The sequence below is a fragment of the Fistularia commersonii genome, chromosome 4 (assembly GCF_037954325.1).
Source record: "Fistularia commersonii isolate RoL2024-O1a breed Wild chromosome 4, RoL_Fcom_v1.0, whole genome shotgun sequence".
Lineage (NCBI taxonomy): Eukaryota > Metazoa > Chordata > Actinopteri > Syngnathiformes > Fistulariidae > Fistularia > Fistularia commersonii.
Genome location: NC_141287.1, coordinates 3,330,595 through 3,353,209, shown reverse-complemented (window position 1 = coordinate 3,353,209; position 22,615 = coordinate 3,330,595). Strand labels below are relative to the sequence as shown.

Here is a 22,615-nt window from a genome sequence, read left to right as displayed (position 1 = left end):
ATTTTTAACAATAAGATAAAATGCTATTTACAGACCCGGAAGCCGCATTACTGCCATCTACTGTTAGTCACATAGTGTTGTGCCATGTTGGTGACACTGACTTTAACAGAAAATACCTAGCAGAGAATTTAAGAACTGCATTTTTATTCATGTTTTTATTTTTCAAATTGTAGATTTACTCCACGGGGCAGGATGGACCCCCAAAAGTGACGCCCGGTGGGCAGGTACCGGCCCGCCGGCCGTACGTTTGACAGAAGACCAAAGAGAAGATTTCTGCACGTAGTTGGAGAAGATATGAAGTTAGTCGGAGTGAGAGGAGTTTGATGGAGAAGGTTGATTGGCTGTGGCTCTGAGCACTAATATCACCACGTTCACCCATTCACACACCAGCGGCGAGGCAAACTGTGCAAGGTGTGAACCAATTCACACGTCTATCCAGGCATCAGGGCCAATTAGCAGCTCATTATCGGTCCCATCTCGCTCGACAAATTCTTGAGGCATCGATGACCCAAGTCAGGAACGGCAGCACATCTTCCTCCCGCACCGGCACAAAGATGTCTATGTATTTGACTAATATTTCAGCAATTCGTTCATTCTGGATACCATTTCTGGAACCGTCCAATGCCGGGATGGGCGAGCAGACACTGACGGGCGATGTCCAGAAATCCTCCATTCGTGTGAAGTGTTTTACTACCAAAAAACCAGGTCAAACTGTCATCATATCCCAAAAACAAAACTTGCAAAGTCTCCGATATGAGCAGAGAACAACTAGGCAGTGAGGGAAAACTTGCTCAGTCTCTAGTGAAAGCAGAGAGGTAGTAGCTGCAAGGAAAAACGTACTAAGTGAAATAACAACAAACCGTCTCTTTCCGACATACGACAAGCCCAGGGGTCGGCTTTGGACCCGTTTCCCTACGGTAAAGACACCAGGAGCTTCGCGACCCTTTTTGAAATTTAAAATGAATTAACACATCATATAACGTTATTGTTCTTTGCCTTTACGGTACGTATAAGCTAACTATGTTTTGCATTTTTCAACTGCAGAGAAAACGATGTAAGATTTCTGCATGCAACAAAACATTTTGAATTCATTGGGTTGAAGGTCACTTCAGCAAAATACTCAATGTCTGCTTCAATGCAGCCTCAGGGCGGCACCTGGTGTCTCCTTGAGCCGGATCCAAGCCCGGACAAAGGCAGAGGGTTGCGTCCGGTGTAAAACTTTTGCCAAAACCAAACATGCAAATCAATCATAATAACCAGATCGAACCGGATCGGTTGAGGACCGGGTTAACAACGACCGACATTAGTACCGATGACCTACAGGGAACCAATGGAAACTGGGCTACCGTAGGTCAAAGATGGAGAGGAAGAAGGTGTGTTCGAAAGCGGAGAGAAGAGGAAATACAAGAGTCTGGGACTTAGAGGAGGGACTTTGAATATTGGGACGATGACAGGAAAACGTAGAGAGTTGGTGGACATGATGCAGAGAAGGAAGGTGGAGATACTGTGTGTCCAGGAGACCAGGTGGAAAGGTAGTAAGGCTAGAAGCTTAGGAGCAGCTTTAAGTTGTACTATTATGGTACTGACAAGAAGAGAAATGGAGGAGGAGTTATCTTGAAGGAGGAGTTTGATAGGAATGTTCTGGAAGTTGGAAGTCAATGTTGTTAGTGGCTATGTTCCACAGGTGGGATGTGAATTTGAGGAGAAGGAGAAGTTCTGGAATGAGTTAAGTGATGCAGAATACCGCCAGATATGAGAGAGTAGTAATTGGTAACATGTCCAGACTTCAATGGACATGTTGGTGAAGGACAAATGGTGGTAGATTTTGCAAAAAGGATGGAAATGGCTGTAGTGAACACTTTTTTCAAGAAAAACACGTACATAGGGTAAATTATGAGAGTGGAGGTAGGATCACGCAGGTAGACTACATCTCGTATAGACGAGGTAACCTGAAAGAGATCAGTGACTGCAAGGTAGTTGTAGGTGAGAGTGTAGCCAGACAGCATAGGATGGTGGTTTGTAGAATGACTCTGGTGACAAGGAAGATGAAGAGGACAAAGGCAGAGCAGAGGACAAAGTGGTGGAAGCTGAAAAGGGAGGAGTGTTGCATGGTTTTCAGGGAGGAGTTGAGAAAGGGTCTAGTGGTCAAGGAGAGCTTCGGGATGATTTGACAACAGCAGCTAGTGTTATCAGGGAGACAGGTAGAAGAGTACTTGGGGTATCACCTGGAGGGAAAGTAGATAAGGAGACTTGGTGGTGGAATGAGGAAGTGCAGGAGTGTATACAGAGAAAGCGGTTAGCGAAGAAGAAGTGAGATACTGAGAGGACTGACGAGAGCACACAGGAGTAAAGGAAAATACAAGGTAAGGTAAAGATAGAGGTCGCAAAGGCAAAACAAAGGGCTTATGATGAATTGTATGCTTGGTTGGACAGTAAGGAAGAAGAGAATGATCTATACAGGTTGGCGAAACAGAGAGATAAAGATGGAAAGGATGTACAACAGGTCCGGGTGATTAAGGACAGAGATGGGACATGTATTGACAGATGCTAGAAGAGTGATGGGAAGATGGAAAGAGTACTTTGAAGAGCATACTTTGAAGTATGTTAGACTGGTGCAGGACATGTATGCCAGCTGTGAGACACTGGTACGGTGTGCTGTAGGGGTAACAGAGAAGTTCAAGGTGGAGGTGGGACTCTATCAGGGATCAGATTTGTGCCCCTTCTTGTTCGCAGTGGTGATGGACAGGCTGACAGATGAGGTTAGACAGGAATCTCCATGGACCATGATGTTTGCAAAATGACATTGGGTAGTAGTAGTAGTGGGTAGTAGTGAGAGCACGGAACAGGTTGAGGAAAATCTAGAGGGGTGCAGGTATGCTCTGGAAAGGAAAGGAATGAAGGTTAGTCGCAGCAAGACAGAGTATGTGTGTGCGTGTGTGTGTGTGAGGAACTCGGGTGGAACGGTGAGGCTACAGGGAGTGGAGATCAAGAAGCTGGAGGACTTCAGGTACTTGACAAAAGACAGGAGGTAGAGCTGGAGGTCACAGAGGTGAAGATGCGAAGGTTCTCTTTGGGAGTGACCAGGATGGAGAGGATCAGGAATGAGTCCATCAGAGGAACAGCACATGTTAGATGTTTTGGAGAGAAGGTCAGAGAAGCCAGACTGAGATGGTTGGGTCATGGACAGAGGAGGGATAGAGAATATATTGGTAGACGGATGCTGGAATTGGAGCTGCCAGGCAGGAGGTCTGGAGGAAGACCAAAGAGAAGATTTATGGACGTAGCGAGAGAAGATATGAAGGTCGTTGGTCTATGAGAGGAGGGTTGGATAGAGAAGATTTATTCACTGGCGACGCCTGAAGGGAAAATCCGAAAGGAGAAGAAAGAAAATGAAAATTGAAGTCTTCATTTTTTGGAGCGCTTTTGAGTGCAGAATTTTTTCAAACCTCTATTCATACTTCACATGAAGACATAGAAACATTCATTTCTTCATGCAGAGAAACCCCATTGTACGACTGGAGTTTTGGAGACTCCACCCAGTAAAGGCTCGCTGTGGGAATCCACTCGGGGACATTCCTGCTGCGCGAACCACTAAATGATCAAATGTTAAAAAAAAAATGTCTGAAAAAGCAAATTATGCATGTGTGAGGCGGTTCTGTCTGGCTCTGCTCTGGTTGCACCAGGTCATTCATTTATGTGGAGAGAGGTTTGGACACAACCCGGCAACGCTCGCCAATGTTTGCTACGGGAATGTCTCGCTTTTTATGTGACGGCACGTCTTCTGAATTAAGGTGGTGAAATGAATATAGATAAATATTTCCACTTCTGTCAGTATTCATGAAAAAATACTTTCCTGGTAAAACGCACTAATGGACTCTGGTGCTTCGGAACGCTTTAATAAAATGTAAATACGGTCCGGCCAAGTTTGAAATACGGTCATTTCCGTGCAATAAGACGCTACTTTTTCCACACGTTTTGAACACTACGGCTAATTTATGGATTTTTTGGGGCAAACAAGCTTCACGCCGCCAAAATATTTAGCCTCGTCACATCGGACCGATGAAATGATCGTGAAAAACCAAGGCCGTTCAATTCCGACACGCAAGAAAACAACTTTAACGGTGTTACTGCGCAGGAGGAATACCAAGATAGCGATCAGTTTGAATAGAACAAAAGGTGGACTTTTCCTTTTCTTATTTATTATTCATCCTTTTCAACAGCCGTGTCACAGGCACTGCTCGGGAAAAAAGAACTTCCAGTACCGTATTTTACGGACTATAAGTCGCACCAGCCAAAAATGCATAATAAAGAACGAAAAAAGCATATGCGTCGCACTGGAGTATAAGTCGCATTTTTGGGGGGGAAAATTTATTTGATAAAATCCAACACCAAGAATAGACATTTCATCTTGAAAGGCAATTTAAAATAAAAATAGAATAGAGAACAACAGGCTGAACAAGTATAGCCTATATGACACATGAACAACGAACTGAGAACGTGCCTGCTAGGCTATGCTAACGTAACATATTACGGTGAGTCATTCAAATACCGATAGCATATAGCACATGCTAAAACCAAACAATCTCTGTCACTCTTAATCACTAAATCCAACGAAATCTTCTTCTTCGGCGTCACTTCTGAACAACTCCGCCAACTCCGAAGGTAGACAACGCGCCGCTTCCTCTTCTACCGGTACGTCGCTTACGTCAGTCATCGTCACTTGCAGTTCCAATTATTCCAGCCTTTCTGGAAGTTCCACCCGCAAAGTCATTTCTATTCATCTCCTTGGCAACTACCTGGGTGTGAAGACGCAACTGTAGACGCAACCAAGTGTGAACTCGTTCCTCTACTGTAGCCGTGGCCAGCTAGCTTTTAGCCCGCGATTAGCTTTTTTACTTTTCTTCATTTCACCAAGAATAACCTCCGCTTTTCGCCAGTCCCTTACAAGTTTCTCACTAACTTCAAACGTTCTTTCTGCTGCTCCGTTACCGTTTTCGGCCTCATATTTCACTCCCTCCAGCTTGTAACCTGCAGAATATGATTTTCTTTTTGGTGCCATTTTTGTTCAGCCCTTCTCAGTTGTTTTTATAAGTTAGCGCGAATGTTGAAATGATCAATTCTCATAGTCCGGTTGACAAGACAAGAAGATTTCGGACATATTTGTTTCGTTATTAATAGGCGGTGCGGCTTATATTCAGGTGCGCTCAGTAGTCCAGAAACCCCCGGGTCCATCACGGCCTGAGTGAAGGTACTTTCCATCAGTCCTGCTGTGAAGCCCAAAATCTATCATGTGACACCACCCAACCAGGAAGCAGACGGACCACTTTGGACTTCCAGAACCCGACAATGACGTCGAAATCCATCGAGACGGCGTTTCAGCCCTGTAGCCGGACACTCTACGCTCCTGGGGTGGAGGTGATTGAGTCAGTCGCCCCCCCAAGACAGAAGGGCAACATAATTTTTCTGAGCAGAAGGAGCATCTGAAGTAATTCTCTTCTGCATCTTTAAATCGCCCTCACGCACGCTTCCCCTCCGCTATGGACTCTATTTCTGCAGCGCTACGGATTTTAAAACAGGTTTTTCTCTTCCCGGAGGTTCCTCCAGCTGCAGAGGTCAGCCCCCTTGCGGAAAAAAAACCAACATATGCAGCAACTATTTGTTTTAATTTCCATCCATTTGGCTTGGTTTCTGACTCCGAGCTAAAACAACTTAAATTATGTATCGCAGGACCAAAAGGCGAGCGGTTTCATCCACGTGGCTCCCGTTGCATTTCAGGACTATTCCTAAATTGCAGAAAATAATTCATATGCACTCCGAAACATAGAATAGTCACATGCTGGATGATCGAACAACCGTTGGCTCCCATCAGCCCGGAGCTACTCTCAGACTGAACACTTCTGAGAAGTGTCCGGCTCATTTTTGGATCCAGGAAGTAGACTACTCCAAGGGTACCTTTCACTTCTGCATCCCCACAGGCAGTGAGGGACCGGTGACAAGCTACACCTTCAGCTCCACACTCCAAAACGATCAGGTACTCTGATATCTGTCTGGTCCACAAAATTTTAAGACCTTCATCAAGCCTCGCTCCCGACTCACAAGTCCAGTGCTAAGGTTGGTGTCTAGAGGAGACTGCGATGTTGCGACTGCGATGAAGGAAAGTCTGCCTTTTCTCAATCTGCCTTTTCCTATAAAGCCGTCAAAGAACGGAATGGGCTTCCAGACAATCTGAAGAACATGGCTGATTTTCACACCTTTACACGGGACGTTAAAAATTGGATTCTGGAACCCCAAACATGCTAACGCTAACAATGCCAGAAGGGTATTTTGCCATCAGGTGTTTCCCTTCTGGGTCACATCTGATGGCCCCCAGATGACCAAAGTAATAATATCACAACAATAGCACTTTCAACTTGCAAAACACATATTTTATTGCCTGTTTATATATTGTATAGTTATTTTATTGCCTATCTGTATATTTTATATATATATTGTCTATTTTGGACAGTTTTATATTTGTATTGTCCAGGACTACAGATGTAAATTAGCTATGAGCTACAATCTGGTACAAACATCTCCGCCTCTGTGCTTAATGTAACTGTACACTGTCCTAATAAACTTCTAAACAAACAAGAACAAGTGAAGAATAAAAAGAAGATGACATGGACACCACGGAGGTGGAAGCTACCAGAGCGTTCATGGAATAATAATTTCGTGTTTTCATCTTCTCCCTTCATGGCGTTAGTCATAAGCTAACTCCGCACTGATTCTGTGCAAAACGTAGATGTTTCCCAAGAAAACATCCGAGCGGGATGGGTTATCAAAAGTATCCTGTAGTGGGATTTGCTCCACCAATCAACTATGAGTTCCCATGGAACCGTCAAAAGCCCCTGCCTGGGATTTGAGATGTTCTAGGAATGGAGGTCCGAGTTCTGATTTCCTCTGCCGTCTCAGCGCACGGAAAAAAAACGTTTCATTCCTAAGAAGCTTCGAGAGAAACATCAGGTTGGATATTTTCCCCTGCAAAGAGTTAAGCCTGGGACGTCGACCGACAAAACGAATATAAGGAATCGACTTTCGGAGATTTCAGCAGAAATGGAGCACGAGAAGGGCGATGCGAAACCTCGGCGCTGCTTGAAAAGGAACTTCTGCGGGAAGAAAGCTATTCTTTTGTGAGAATATTTCTCATGGGATTAAGGATCTGAGAGCATGGAATTTCCTGACTTGTGGTTCCCATGGGAGTAGCCACTCGCTTTTATTTATTTTTTTTTGTTGTTTTTTTTTTTTTTGTTTTTTTTTATGGCAGCATCAATCAGCTTCCCGCCAGTCAGAATGAGATACAAGTTAAAAATGAGATCTAAATTGCATAATCAATGTTCAGGGCTTTTGGGGAAGCCTATCAAATTCTGTCAAGGTCGCTGTGACAGCCGGCGTACACAATGCAGCTTTGCAAATGTGTCTTTTTCATGGCTGATCGAATTTAAATCAGGCAGACTGGAACATTTGTCTGTCATTGTTACGTTTGGATGTGCGGGTGCCCGAGGCACAACGTTGTTGCAGAAATGATGCAAGAGGGTGCAGATAAATGTTGTATAGAGATAAAGTCTAATTGAATCACCGCACCTGAGATCAATTGTTAACTTTGAATGATATTAACCTTGAAATTAATCAGGCCGATCTGGTGAATTATAGAACTCCACCTCGCGGGAGAACGGCGAAGATGCGCAACGTTGAATTGCTTTATTTCAGATTTTATTGAAACAACACCGCTGCCCGTTCTTGGGAATCCTTGAATTGGCCTGCAACACACACACCTCGCGGGCGGTTCACACCACTTTAACACCCCAGAAACACTGACCAAAGAGAAAAAAACAACCAAATATATAGAAACGACAGCCAAAAATAAGTTGGTCATGCGGTGGAAAAGCACAATCGGAGCCCGACCGCTCTGATTCCGATGATACGCAGCTGCAGGCAAAAACACGCTGGAGATACAACACCGTCCACATGTTGACTATCTGTGATGCTAACGTGTTGTGCAAGCGTGTCTTAATATGACGTGTAAACAAAAGAGCGAATGGTCAGACGTGTTACGTTTATATGACGCGTCTCCAAATGAGGTGTGAATGAAAGAGCGAGAGGTCGTACCTCATGTTAAAGATTCAAAGCGTTTATTATCACGTGCAGTGCAGAAATGTATTTCCCTGTACAGTGAAATTCCTACTTTGCTGTCAGAATGTGCATTTAGATATGCGCTGATAGGAAGAGTGTAAACATTATTCTAAATATGGACTATACGTCGCTCCGGATTATAAGGCGCACCAGCCAAAAATGCATAATAAAGAACGAAAAAAACATATATGAGTCGCACTGGAGTATAAGTCGCATTTTTGGGTGGGGGATTTATTTGATAAAATCCAACACCAAGAATAGACGTTTCATCTTGAAAGGCAATTTAAAATAAAAATGGAACAGAGAACAACAGGCTGAACAAGTATAGCCTATATGATGCATTAACAACGAACCGAGAACGTGCCTGCTAGGCTATGCTAACGTAACATATTGCGGTAAGAGACATTCAAATAACAATAGCATATAGCACATGCTACAAACAAACAATCAGTGTCACTCCTAATCACTAAATCCAACAAAATCTTCTTCTTCGGTGTCACTTCTGAACAACTCCGCCAACTCCGAAGGTAGACAACGCGCCGCTTCCTCTTCTACCGGTACGTCGCTACGTCAGAGTCATCGTCACTTGCAGTTCCAATTATTCCAGCCTTTTTGGATCCCGACAGGACGGCGTCCTGCATAGTGTCCTGTATAAACTTGTATAGCTAGCTTTTAGCCCGCCATTAGCTTGTAGCCTGTGATTATCTTTTTTAGCTTTCTTTCTTTCTGCTGCTCCATTACCGTTTTCGGCTGCATATTTCACAACTACCGGCTTTTAACCTGCAGAATATGATTTTCTTTTCGTTGCCATTTTTGTTCTGCCCTTCTCAGTTGTTTTTATAAGTTAGCGCGAATGTTGACATGATCAACTTTCATAGGTACAGAAGTCGCTGGTAGTTTCTTTTTTCACAACACACTTCTGCCATGACCCGCCCCCGGTGAATTTTGATTGGTCGGCGTGTGTGTGTGTGTGTGTGACGATCTCTGTTATATTAAAGACACAGACACACACACGTCAGAGCAAGAGAGCTCAATTATTTCACACATAAGTCGCTTCAGAGTATAAGTCGCACCCCCGGCCAAACTATGAAAAAAAACGCGACTTACAGTCCGGAAAATACGGTATATATTAATACGAACAGTGCGATAGAACGATGGCAGTGCAATAAAACCTTTGAGTACAGTTTAAAATGCGCAGTAGTTGCATGTGCAAGAACAAGGAGGGTCAGGCTCCCCGAAAAGCAGGATAAATGATCGAATAAGTGCAGTGATATAAACAAAACGGATAATCGGGCGGTAAGAAACCGGCCGGGTTCTGAGGAAATATCTGGGGCCGATCGGTTTTTCCACCCAGCTGTCGCCACTACCGTTCCTTCACCCGAGGAAATAAGGATGGTTTTATCTCCTGTTGAATTACCTCGCTGTGATTCTTCTGTATCGCTCTCGCCATTTTTAATCAACAGCGAATTTTCTACATTTCAAAAACACATGCCGCGTCTTCATCAATTTGCCGCTTCCATTCCGGCTCCCAGAAATTGAAATCTATGCCGATTCAATCTTCACATATTCAGTATTTCCTGGCTTGATTTGTCTTTTTTTTTTGTACACCGCATTACTTCCACATGTCACAGAGGCGTTTCCTCGTGTTGCAACTTTCTCCCGCAGAACAGTGAATCACCGCTTACTCGGGTTTCAAGGTCTTGAGCTGGAGAGACTCGAATCTGCAGGGGAAGTCTATTTTCACCAACGGATGCCATCAGATAAATGGTCTCCAGACCTGCGGTCGCCGATACAATGAAAACCGCAATCTCGTCGTTTGTCAGCGTATTATAAACAATCCGAGAGGCGGCACCGAAACGCCGACAATGAGCCGTACGTATGAAACCTGCGCCTCTCGGCGGTAAAGAAGAAAATGACAAACATGGAAGAGTCAAGGACGACTCTAAATTCTGACCGAGAGAGTGTTTTTGCAGAAGCGAGGGGTTTGGGGTGAGTGTGGGAGGAAGCTGGATTTGTCCGACTCCACTTTGAAGATGTTTGATCTCTGAGAGCCGAATAGTTTTGCGGATTCTGTCAAAAGAATAATTCGGGGAAAAAAAAAAAGCGTTTCGGCGAAAGCCTTTCAGCTGCACGAGTAAAACAACCAATGGTTTCCATGGCGACCGGGTTTCACCCAGACCAGAGTGCACTTTGCACCCCATATACAACCCTGCATTGGCGAACGTGCGAAACCACTGGTCCCAAAACTGCAGCCCACCAACACATTTTTCCCGCCACCTGAACAATCCCACGGATGTATTATGATTTTTTTTTTTTTTTTATTCTAGCCACGTCATCGTGATTTGTTCATGCATAGATCGTAACATTCTATTCCACCGTTCTGCAGTCTGATTCAAAACCGCCGTTCCCTCTGAGCCGTGCGATCGCGCACTGCACAACGAGCTGAACTGTAAATAAATGAAACACATTTATTTTATTTACAGTTAACCTTGTTTTTTTTTTTTTTTTAGTTTTACACAGATTTGCCGTGCTCGGAGAACGCTGGAGCTGTGCACGATTGCGCAAACGCACCGTTTTGGAGGGAACAGTGTTCAGAATGCAGGGAATTTAACCTGCGGTGGATAAATGATTATTTTTTAGTTTAATTCAAAGAAAAGGCTGTTTGTCTCATCTGTCAAGAGACGGCGGCTGTATTCAAAGAATACAAGCTGCGCCGACGCGATGAATCCCGTCACGAAGACGAGTGTGATAGCTTGCGAGGCCAACGGCGAGCAGACAAACTCTCAAAGCTAAAAAGCGGAGCATACATTTGTACGCCAAGCTCAGCCGAACCGGTCGTCCGTTCGAGCTAGCTTTGGGTCGCTCAACTGCTAGCAAGCGGCGGTAAACATTTCACGGATGGAGAATTTGTCAAGAAATGTTTGAATGCTGTCGCGGAGGAGGCGTTTCCCGAGAAGAAAGAGGTCTTTTTAACGGGGGTAATGTTTATGACCGGCCGCAGCAGAAGCTGAAAGAATTAGCCTTTTTTTTTTCATTAGCGCTGGTTGAGAGCATGATTGTGCAGGACATAGCGCAGCTGCTAATTTTTACGGGTGGAGTTAGCGCAAACTTTGAAATGTGCGAGGATCCAGCAGCTCTCCAAAGTATCAAAGGGACGACGACGGTGGAGAACATTTTTGGCAAAATATGCCAAACTATGGAAGAGTTGAACCTGGACCGGTCAAAGCTGGTTAGCACGGAGCTCCTAGCACGGTGGGCGCGTCTCGCCGTCCAATCGGTACAAACACAATTTTGCAAGCTCACTTTTCTGACTTGAACGAGCCATTCTGAGTTCAAACAAATATAATCACAATGAAATCTACCGGGATAAAATCCGTTCTGCAACCATGCCGGTCGTGAAATGTGTCGTGTTGGGTTTCAAAGCCTGCTTGCTTTTTGGTTTTCACAGTGAATTTGATACGAGAGCTGCAAAAAGTTGTGTCCACAAGAAAGTTCCTTGGTCTTTTTTCGGTGAAAAACTTGAAAAGGGTTATTTGGTTTTTATTTATTCCATTAATAATGTTATTGTTTATTTTCTGTTTTTTTTTTTTTTTTTTCCCTGTCATTTTTGTTTGTGTTGCTTTCTGGAAAACACTAAAGGTTTACATTTAGACACCTCTGCGATCGTCACACTTTTTGGTACTACCCCTATGCTAACTCATATGCTAACCCGCTGACTAAGTCATTGCCAGAGATGTTGGTCAGATGTTTGCAGCGTTCCGTGTCTCCAAGACCAAGAAGGAGGCACAATCTCCAGAACATCGGTGAACTGTGACCACGGCATGATCCCACCAGTTGTAAGGTTGCTGGTTCAATTCCTAGCGTCCCCGGTAGCTCCGGTTAGCGCTATCTGTGTTGCAGCGTAGCATGCGAAGCTAACCGGGCTAACCGCTTCTGTTCGCAAAATGCGTGAGAATAATTAAGTGTTGCTTCAAGCATTTGTTTATTGATGTTACAAGGAAATGGAGGTTACGTGAAGACGATATTCTCTTTTCCGTGAACGAAGCGTTCGGACCGACGTCTCAAAGTATCAATTGTCAACGTTCTGAGCGCCGCTTGGTTCGCCGTTCCCGGTCGGTTTACGTTCCCCTTTGCTATCAATCTGACAGACTAGCATTTTCAAATCAAGTTTCGAGGGTATTATTGAAAATAAGTAGTACTTCCGGACCGTTTGAGTCGAGGAACGGCGGGCAGAACGTACGTTGGTATATCTCACCTTATTCCCTGGAGAACGCTATGAGGAAACGACGGATGCGACGGAAGCGCGGCGAGATGAGGAGGCTTTGAGACGAACATAAAGGGAAACAAACATAATTAAATGGATGGGTGCTTTGGGTTTTACATTAAGTTCCTTTGGACCCGTGCATGCTGGAGGAAATAAAAGCTGCTCCACGCTGCTGTGGAGGTGCCGCGTTCCGGTGGAGCCGACGATCAATCACACTCTATTTGTACGGCACTTTTCATACATATCAAAAATGCTTTACATAAACAGACGCGCCGAAGACAAAAAGGGAAAACTCTACTGTGAAGCTCATGAATTTCCGATGGAGAAACACCGGAGGCAGCGTAAGGGAGAATAGGAAAATATTAAAAGAGATCAGCTGCATCGCCGTGAATAGAAATTGGAAATGAGATTAAAAAGGAGGCAGATGATGAAAAACAAAAGGGGGGATAGGGAGAAAATCGGCTATAAAATAAAGGTAGGCATCAAAAGTGCGGTGAGAAACGTCCGTCCAAAATGGACGCGTTCATCAAGATTCATGACTTTAAGCGATCAGATCAGATCGATCCGTGCACAGAACACACTGACTCCGCCGATAGCCGGCTCGAAACATCCCATCGCCACCGGACGGGAAGTCAGAGTACAAACAAAACCAAGACGGGACGACGGGAAAGGAGGTAGTCGTCACACCATCAATGCCAAGCGCGCATTCACCTGGGATTCCTCGACTTTGTCCACTACTCTGTCCACTGCTTTGCCCACTACTTTGTCCTCTTTTTCCACTACTTTGTCCACTACTTTGGCCACCGCTTTGTCCTCTTTGTCCACTACTTTGTCTACTTTGTCCACTCCTTTGTCCACTTTTTCCACTACTTTGTCCGCTACTTTGTCCACTACTTTGTCCTCTTTGTCCACTACTTTGTCTACTTTGTCCACTCCTTTGTCCACTTTTTCCACTCCTTTATCCACTGCTTTGTCCTCTTTTTCCACAACTTTGTCCACTACTTTGTCCACTTTTTCCAATCCTTTGTCTACTTTGTCCACTGCTTTGTCCACTACTTTGTCCTCTTTGTCCACTACTTTGTCTTCTGCTTTGTCCTCTTTTTCCACTACTTTGTCCACTACTTTGTCCACTACTTTGTTAACTTTTTCCACTGCTTTGTCCACTACTTTGTCCAGGGTCAATCTGAGGTCGATGGGAAAGGAGGTAGCCGTCACCCCATCAATGCCAAGCGCACATTCACCTGGGATTCCTCGACTTTGTCCACTGCTCTGTCCACTGCTTTGTACCGGGTCAATCTGAGGTCCAACCACTAGGTAGGAACGTGGAGACCCCAACCAAGGACGTTCTCGCTGCGAGGACGTCCGCGGTTAGGGGTCGTTGTCGAAGCTTAATAGTCTACGCGGTGACGTCCACTCTCCAACTTCACCGTTCTTCTGAGAAAAGGTCGGTTGCTACCGTCCTTGTAGGATTTCTCCCCACCCGCCTCCTTTGGGCTTCCTCCTCACACACCAAACAGGTTTCTACTCCGGCGGGGATGCGGCGCAACAGCGAGGCAAAATTGCAAATAAATCTACTCCGACTGTGAAATTAAATGTAAATACGGGCCGACTGTATCAGCCAGCTGTCACGTCGCTCATTTGAGTTGGCCTCTCGCAGGCACAAGGTCCCGGCTCAGTCGGGGATCTCCGGGGCTTCGGATTAAGCTTCGGAATGATCTGGCAGGAGGTCTTGAGATCTCTCTCATTAGGAAAAACACGTATTGATTTCTCAATCTCTTCAGAAATGATTGCCCTTTAGCTGGTGGTTACAAGCGAAAGTCCCGACGTAAATTAGACGGGAAAAGAGCGGACGGAGTGTAAAAACGCGCCGAACGCTATTTCACCTTCCAGAAGAAAAAAACGGTCACCAAAGCGACGCGGCACTTGAATCGCGTCTTTAAATCGCCGTCAAAAATCAAAGATTATCACTTTGCCACGCGGCGGATACCCACATTTAGCAGCTGGCTAGATAGTCCTGTCACAGCTAGCAAACGGCAGCGACGCGTCGTTGTTTGTTCCGTAAAAGAACTCGAACATCACGGTGATGAGATCTGCCTGCCATCCAGGAATAAAGCAGATCCCCGTTCCACCACTATTTAAGACAGATAAATCAACTAAGGCCGTGAATAGCTTCTAAAATCTTTAATCCCTCGCAGCGCCTTCATCTCCGAAGTGACAAACCGGAACCCGGGAGGCGGAAGAAGCAACTCCTTCAGTAGATTAAAGATCACGGCGGATGGCAGCAGATGCCCTCCGTCGGGAATCCGAAGGAATCCGACGTCGGCGCCGCTTTCGGTGTAAACCTACATTCCGGACGCATTTGTGGAGCTGGTTGTGAAGTCAAGTATGGGGTCCGTCAAATGACCGCAATGTAATTTGCGATTTGAAAAACTACAAATTGCCGTCAATCGCGCAGGAAGCCGCTCGGACGCAACGAAAAGGAACGCGTGCTGAGAAAAACGCTAACCGCGCGGCGTCCGACACAGCCAGGGTTTGCCGAGCAAAGACTCAAAGCCACCGTTCAGGTCTTATTGTGCGCGACTTGCTTTTTTTTTTCCCCCCCGTCGAGATTCCAACACTGAGAAACACACAGGGATGTGATTGGAAGCTTTACGCTAAAAGACGAAAATTAGCTTCATGCCGCGAGGAATGTTTAAGTGACGTCAGGTAGGTCATTTCTAGCGACAGATGGCGTCTAAAAAGGAAAGGGAGAGAATCCAATGAAACGGCGGTGACATAAAACAGCAGAATATGGTTTTGTGTTTACAGCACCGGCTCTCGGCGGGGAAAATAAGAATCACGGGTCGGGTTTGGAACGGAATCAAGCGCCGACGCCAGGACTTTAGCCACGGAACTGAGAATCAGGACGCAACTCAATTTGAAGCCTTCGTCGGCCGCCATACCGACCGAATGTCCCGTGACAGAAGCGCCGGTGGTTTCTAAGCTAACGTTCCACAGAGGAGAGTCTTTGCGCTGCCACTTTAAGGACAAAACTTACTGTCCCGTCTCTGCGGCGTCTTCGCTCTCCAAGACGCCGATGAAGGTCAAGCTCGGATGGCTCGGGCTCTCCGACGGCGCCAGGCAGCCGCCGGCTTAGCCACAGTTCTGGGAACTTGCTCGCACAAAAGACTTACCCCACAATGCATCTGGCCTACATAGAGACAAAACGTGCGATGCAGCGGTTGTGCATAAATTAGGGCGCGCCTTCCCTGGAACAATCAGAAAGCGGTGCTTTCATATTAGCGACGCGGAGCTTGAAGGTCATGCAGATCGGTGTCACCGGGCCGCTTGAGCGATCGTAAGACGCTTTCCTCAGGATCGGGACTTTAGCTCCACGAACTGACACTTCCTAAAATAAATTTTGTATTCTCCGGATAGAGATCCCAGAGCCCTCCCTCCCTCCTGGAAAAAAAGGAGTCGAGCAGATACCGAGAGGATAAACCCAAGAGGTGAAGCATCTGAGGTTTGGGATTTTCCTTCTTACCGAAAAGCAATGAGCCATAAGCCATCTCAGCCCCGAGCAGACATCCCCACCTGAGCCCCGGACGGATTCCTTTTGAGCGTAACCCTCTTTCAAGCAAAATTAATCAATCTCTCTATCGGTCGGGCGATGTCGGTACCCGACCGAAGAGCGAGGAATGGAAGTTGTAAACACACGGCGTGAGGAGCTTTTGTGCGGGAAGCCCTCGCCTTCCTTCCACAGCTGCTATGCAAATGCACTTTCAATTGAATTTGCAAGGATGAATCGTGAGATTACTTGTATTCTCTTTTTTATCATTTCTTTTTTTTTGTAATCCGTTTCCCGGCTTTCGTTCCCCGGCGGTTTTTCTCACCGAAGTACGTAAAAACACAAGCGGGGTCCGTACATCCGGTATCGTCGCGGCTCTCGGAGCTGAAACCGTGTCAACCGGATGCAACTAGGCCGTAAATCTAAATCGGAACGTACATGAATATTTACCGGGAAGCGTTGTCTCATTAACAGCGCCGTATTATCGCCGCTCGGGGCTCATTACGGCGTGACGGCGCCCCGGCTCATCGCCATCGGGCCGGCGGGAATAACGATGCTAACAGTTCAGGTGTAAACATCCTCAGGATTGACAGGGGTGAATAATTGCATTAAATTCCTGTATTTGCTTTTGTTTTTTGTTTTTTTTGGGACCCCAAAGTCAGGGCGGTTTCCGCATTCAGCCCGGAATCCCGGCAATCATTAAATCGGCACGTGCTACCGGCTACGCAAGGTCTGCCTTGTTAAATCCTCACAGCTAAACAGGCAGGGAACAACAACAAAAAAAAAAAAACAGAACAAGGTCTCGAACATCTCAATTGATTCCTATCCAAAGATCCCGAATCAGGTGTCGGCCGAAGGGGGAAAAAGAAAAAGCGTACCTGTTTTCCATGAAAACTGATGATCCTTGAGAAACACAAGGTCTGAGCTGGCCGGAGTTGCGAAGACAGACACCAGGAGAAAGAGGCAGAGGTAGTTGGCAGCGTGCTGCCTGCAGAAGATCACCCCAGAGTCATCTTCTAGAGTCATAGTCCAGCCCATTGCTGTCTCTTACTCCTGTGGAAAAGAGTACAGACAGTGAGAGGCAGGTTGCTTCCAACACGAACGACCTGTATAAATAGATCGTACACCTCGGGGGAACCGCGATATAATAAAGCTTCCCAGAAAGGGTTGGAGTCAAGTTGGCGTGCAAGGAGCTTCTTCAAGAAGTGTTCCACGTGTAAAACAGCACCTTACATGTGAATCTGCGCCCGCTTTTTTGCCCCTCGTAGACCGAAACAATTAGCGGAGGCTCCCCGAGATAAACCTGAAAGCGTGTTTTGAAGGAAGGGAGGCGTTGAGCTCGGTATAAATGAAGGGTATTAGGAGCTTTTTTACCGCGAGCAGACTGTCACTCCTGTGACAAACGGCCTCCGAGCATCGGGGGATTACTCCCGGCCGCTAATCGCGTTCGAACAAAATTGTAAAATTGATGAACGGCGAGCTGAATTTCCAACGCTTCGATGTTGTTGACATGTTTGAAATCAAATTTTTTAAAAAATTGAGACTTTTACTCGGGATAGTTTGCGCTCATTCTAGCAGACTTGGACAATAATCTGATGGTTCACGATAAAACAGCACGGTGTCATCAGCAAATGGGTAGATACGCAGGTGGAGATGCTTATTTCGGCCCAGGGATCAACGCAACCCTGTGACCCATTTTATAAAAACCTCATTTGCATAAATAAAATCAGACATCCCTGCATTATAATACGTACCAACCACGCCCTGCAACACAAAGCCTCTCGTAAAACCGCAGGATTAAAACAAGGGAGATTAATCCCATTAGTTAAGTTTGGGCTCAGTCGGAATGAGATTTGGGGAAAGAACACACACACACACACACACACACACACACACACACGATAGTGTGACCCCTTTGAACACACACCAGGTTGTAGTGCAGATTCTGAGGTTCCACAAGAAAAGGGTTAAATCTGCTAAAGAGTGGCATTGTGTCGTTTTGCGGATTTACTCTGGATTATTGATTTTTGGAGGTTCTAAATCATATCCTGTGCACCATAAAGCTTCTCCCTCAGATTTTCGTGGTCTGTCAGGTAAGTCCAAGCGGTCGTATCTTCACATGCCACCGTGTGGAAACATACCGAAGGTACGCCACGTTCTCAGGTCTCCACCTCCGACCCCGAAACTATAGACGTCGTTTATTTTAATCTCTAGGGATGGATTTTACACATCGTGACGGAAGGGTTGTTTTGACGTGAGGATCGGCGTGCGCTCTGCAGATAAGCCCGGCTGCCGCGCACATCTGATCGCCTTTGACACATTTTCCCTTTTGGTGTTGATTGATCGGCGTCATTATCGTCAACCTACGGTTTCTTATTGGATTTGCTTTTTCGCCGCATCGCAGAGGCTTTGCCGCGCTTTTTCCCCCCCGATCAGCATCGCGGATAGAACGTGATGGCGAATTAAGTAAGAGGAAAGCCGAGTCAACGGGGGCGTCTCGCGGTATTTGAAGGGCACTAAATGAATCTGCGCTTGATTTCCTTCAGGTCGAGGAAATTTGATTTCTGACTTTTTTTTTTTCTTAAGCAGTGTTTTGATGGGAACAAATTTAACATAACGAGGAGGAATTGCAAGGACGAAGATGGCCCGGTGCCCGGACTCCGGTTACCAGATGCCCGGGTTGTACGACGGTCTTCCTTCATTTCTGCATCTTTATTTAAATGTGTATCCAGTTTCAAAGCATTTGTCAAAGTTTCGGTTCCAGATTGTGTCGGGTTTTTGATGGATGGCCGGGACGGTCTGGCAGCTCTGCGCCCATATGCTAATTAGACACCTCTGCTAACAGATTAGCGCCCCACTTCTGCCGTAGCATTGAGCTAGTAGCCGCACCTGACTGCACCCAAAGCTAATTGGACACCTCTGCTAACAGATTAGCGCCCCACTTCTGCCTTAGCGTTGAGCTAGTAGCCGCACCTGACTGCACCCAAAGCTAATTAGACACCTCTGCTAACAGATTAGCGCCCCACTTCTGCCTTAGCGTTGAGCTAGTAGCCGCACCTGACTGCACCCAAAGCTAATTGGACACCTCTGCTAACAGATTAGCGCCCCACTTCTGCCTTAGCGTTGAGCTAGTAGCCGCACCTGACTGCACCCAAAAATTGTACTTCCCCGAGCAGATTATTCACGGGACACAGGCCGCTTTCAAAACATGGAGCTGACCAAAAACAAACACGACACCGGAGCACGTCTTTCGTAAAGATGCACACGTCGGGTTAGCGCCGCCGAACAGCCGAGACCTCTCTTGTCAGATTTGCTGTCAAAGTGTTCAAATCTGGATCAGAGGAGCCACACCACGGTCTTGGCGGCTTCAGAGAACCTGGCAAAACACAAAAAACGCGCCTCGGCCGCAGCTGCGCGTCTTATTAGTCACCTACGACGGAGCGCGAATCGCCTTCCCGCCTCCTTGTTTATGGCTCAGGACCTCACCGCCGTCACCGGGGAAGAGACGAGCCCGGCTCCTCGAGCCCCTCTTTCGCAGGTGGTCGAGGCAATTACTGTTTGATTACATCTATTTAAATGCATGAGGAGGGCTAATTTGCAAAGACCGGGCTCCGACCGACCGACATGCGATGCCGCAACCTTTTATAATAAGCCTGAGAGGCGGCCACGTCCCACTCAGCCGGCAAAGCCATTTGATCTCGCCGCCGCCACTCCAGGATTTACACACAATTATGCATCGGGCCACCGCCGGTCCTCGCTCTGCTGGCACGCAGCCCGGCTCTGGCCGAGAACAAGCAGATTTCTGCAGGTGTGTGTTTTGGCAGGAGTGACCGGATCAGTAGGAATGAGGTCTTTAAGCATCCCTTTGATCACCCTTTCATGTTAGCGCGCTCATCTATCACCACCTGGCTTCGGATAGAAAGATACCGTCATTTTCGGACGATGAGCCGCGACTTTTTTCCACGTCAACAACGATGCGGCTAATATATGGACGTTTTTTTTTTTTTTGCAGGGGGGCTAACGAGCTTCACGCCGCTAAAACGTTTATCCTCGTCGCGTCGGACCGATGAAGTGACCGGGAAATTCCGAGTCCGTTCAACTTTGACGACAGTTTTAGCGCGCGGGAGGAAGCTCGAGATAGCGATTGGCTAGCCGGTGCGGCTAATATTGAGGTGCGCCTAATAGTCCAGAAATTACGGTATATTTTTCTCATTCCGGTCGTTGAATTAGTTTTACCGGGTTGCGTCATTCAATTTAAAACCGTAGTGGAAATGTCTGATTGAGGGACGCGATGAATCGAATCCGACAACAAACCCGGTTTTACAGAGACGTGGAAACATATGTGCATGTTAGGCTTTGCGGGGTGGAAGCAGAGGAGTTGGACTCAGGGGTTAAAGGTCACAGGGTTGCAGGGCTGGAGCCACTGGGGGAAGTTGGTCTTGAACACAAGTATGACCGGGGGATTGTTTTTGTCTTTCTTGAGATGAACACCACCGAGTTGAAAACTTCGATTCGCCCCGAAAAGCACACGTTGGAGCGGAGAGAGCCTCCGATTCTGCAAAATGTAACAAGTCCAAGCGTTCGGAGTTGAGCGTGTTTGGTCTCAGCATCCCCTCCGTTTGTTGCTTCGGTAGCAGCGGCAGAATTACCCCACATCAGGGTTGCCAGCGAGCTAAGCTAAATCTTATTTCCACCGAAGGCGAAGACCGGATTCTCCAAGTTGGCGAGAACATTCAGGAACGTTCTCGGGTATTTCAACACGGAGGAAAAGGAAACACAAGTCATCTGTGATTTTCTGCCGTACCTGAGTGAGATGACGTCCGGTCATCCCTTTGCGTGACGCCGTATTAAGTTCTCTGGCGGGGGAAAGGCAGCGGAGGCCTCCAAAGATGTTAAGCCTGACAGGCGCGGTGAATCAGCCGTGCCGACCCTCCGCCTGAAGCACCGAGCGGCGCTTAATCCTGCGTGAATCGATGTGCCGGGGGGCTGCGTCGCACCTCCGGCGGCACCGAGCGGCGCCGATTCCCGGATGCCGGCTTTGTGGAGAACCCGCCCGCCGATGCTCCCGGGGGCCTCGGCACCGGAGAGGGGATTCTACAGGATCTAAACAGCGGTGGGGGGACAGAAAGAGTGATATAAATGTCTGAACCAACCCTTTAACACGGTGCAACACTTGTGCCATCGCCTAAATTGTTGGTGCGGATGCAAAGCGGCGTCCTGATTATGCACAAACCGCGGCTCCGTCGTTTTATTTTCCACCCCAAAAAAAAAAAAAAAAAAAAACATCATCACGCGCCGATCCCAGGCTGCGGCGGCGGCGGCGGCGGCGGCGGCACGTTCCACCGTCACGTTCGTTTTGCTTCCAGTTTACGTTAAAAGTGGATTATTCGGTGCCCCAGATTAAGGCTCTCTGCAGTAACAGATATTTAGGCGTCACATTAACAATAACTGCGTGTGGATTTCACAGAAAGGCGTCGAGGCTCGCGGCGCCGCTTTCTCATTGTCTGCATCACAAAGACAAGAGTGCGGTCGAGAAGCGCGAGCTGGGAGTTTTTTATTTTTTTTTTCCCTCTGCCATGACATCCCATGATTACCTGTCAAGCCCTCGGCGAAGACGATTCTCCAGCTCTTTCAAAGGAAAAGTCGGATTCTATTACCGCCTCCTGCCCTCGACTCCTTCCTTAACGGCCGCGGCGCCGAGTTCCACCATCATTGACCTATCGGGCGAAAAACCTCACGTCCCGCGTGACCCGGACCGGGTTTTGCTTTTTCTCCACGGAGCGATATTAGCATGCAATGCTAATCTCGGACGCGTCGCCACCGGAAGCAGATAATCACTTGGATACTTTATACTTGGATACTTTATAATGGCAAGATGGCGGGCGGGAGGACGCTGGCGCGTTTGGCTGCCGCTTCCCGATCTCCAACCAATCAACCAAACCAAAGACAAAGGCTCACCTGGACAATCTCCAGCAAGCTACCAAACTGCCAGGTGAAGCTCGCCGACGGCGACCTGAGCAGGCTAGCTAGCCGGCTAGCCTCTCGAAACTCTGGATCTCGACGGTGACCTGAGCTGGCTGGCTGGCTGGCTAGCTGGCTAGCCGGTGACCTGAGCCAGCTGGCTGGCTAGCTGGGCTCTCGAAACTCTGGATCCGGACGGTGACCTGAGCTGGCTGGCTAGCTGGCTAGCTAGCCGGCTAGCCTCTCGAAACTCTGGATCTCGACGGTGACCTGAGCTGGCTGGCTGGCTGGCTAGCTGGCTAGCCGGTGACCTGAGCCAGCTGGCTGGCTAGCTGGGCTCTCGAAACTCCGGATCCCAAAGGTGACCTGAGCAGGCTAGCTGGCTAGCTAGCCGGCCAGCCTCTCGAAACTCCGGATTCCGACGGCGCCTAGCAAGACGGCATTTCCATCGGCCGAAATCCTCTTGCTCCTCCTGCTCCACCATCTCTCCCTCCACCAAAAATCCATCTCCGACATCCAGCTCCAACACTTGCCTCCTCACAGCAGCGCGACACTCAGCTGCACACCGGCGAAGCTCCTCCATCTTGTCCCTGGACTGGCGCTCATCGCCACACTCTGCAATTATGGACTTCTTCCCAATAATTCTGTGTATGTTCTGTTTCTTCTGTTTTTTA

The 22,615-nt window shown here is 47.3% G+C and overlaps 1 protein-coding gene across 1 annotated transcript in view; it reads right to left on the bottom strand.

Moving 5' to 3' along the window:
* The window catches only part of thsd7ba (thrombospondin, type I, domain containing 7Ba), a 172,377-nt gene extending 151,180 nt beyond the window's left edge, over positions 1-21,197 (bottom strand). Inside the window, exons 1-2 of the mRNA XM_086144727.1 lie at positions 20,785-21,197; positions 16,859-17,033 (exon numbers count right to left, since the gene is read on the bottom strand). Coding sequence (XP_086000853.1) covers positions 16,859-17,018 — 160 coding nt within the window. The 5' untranslated portion in view covers positions 17,019-17,033; positions 20,785-21,197. The remainder of the gene's footprint in view (positions 1-16,858; positions 17,034-20,784) is intronic.
* Between the last annotated feature and the right edge of the window lie 1,418 nt (positions 21,198-22,615).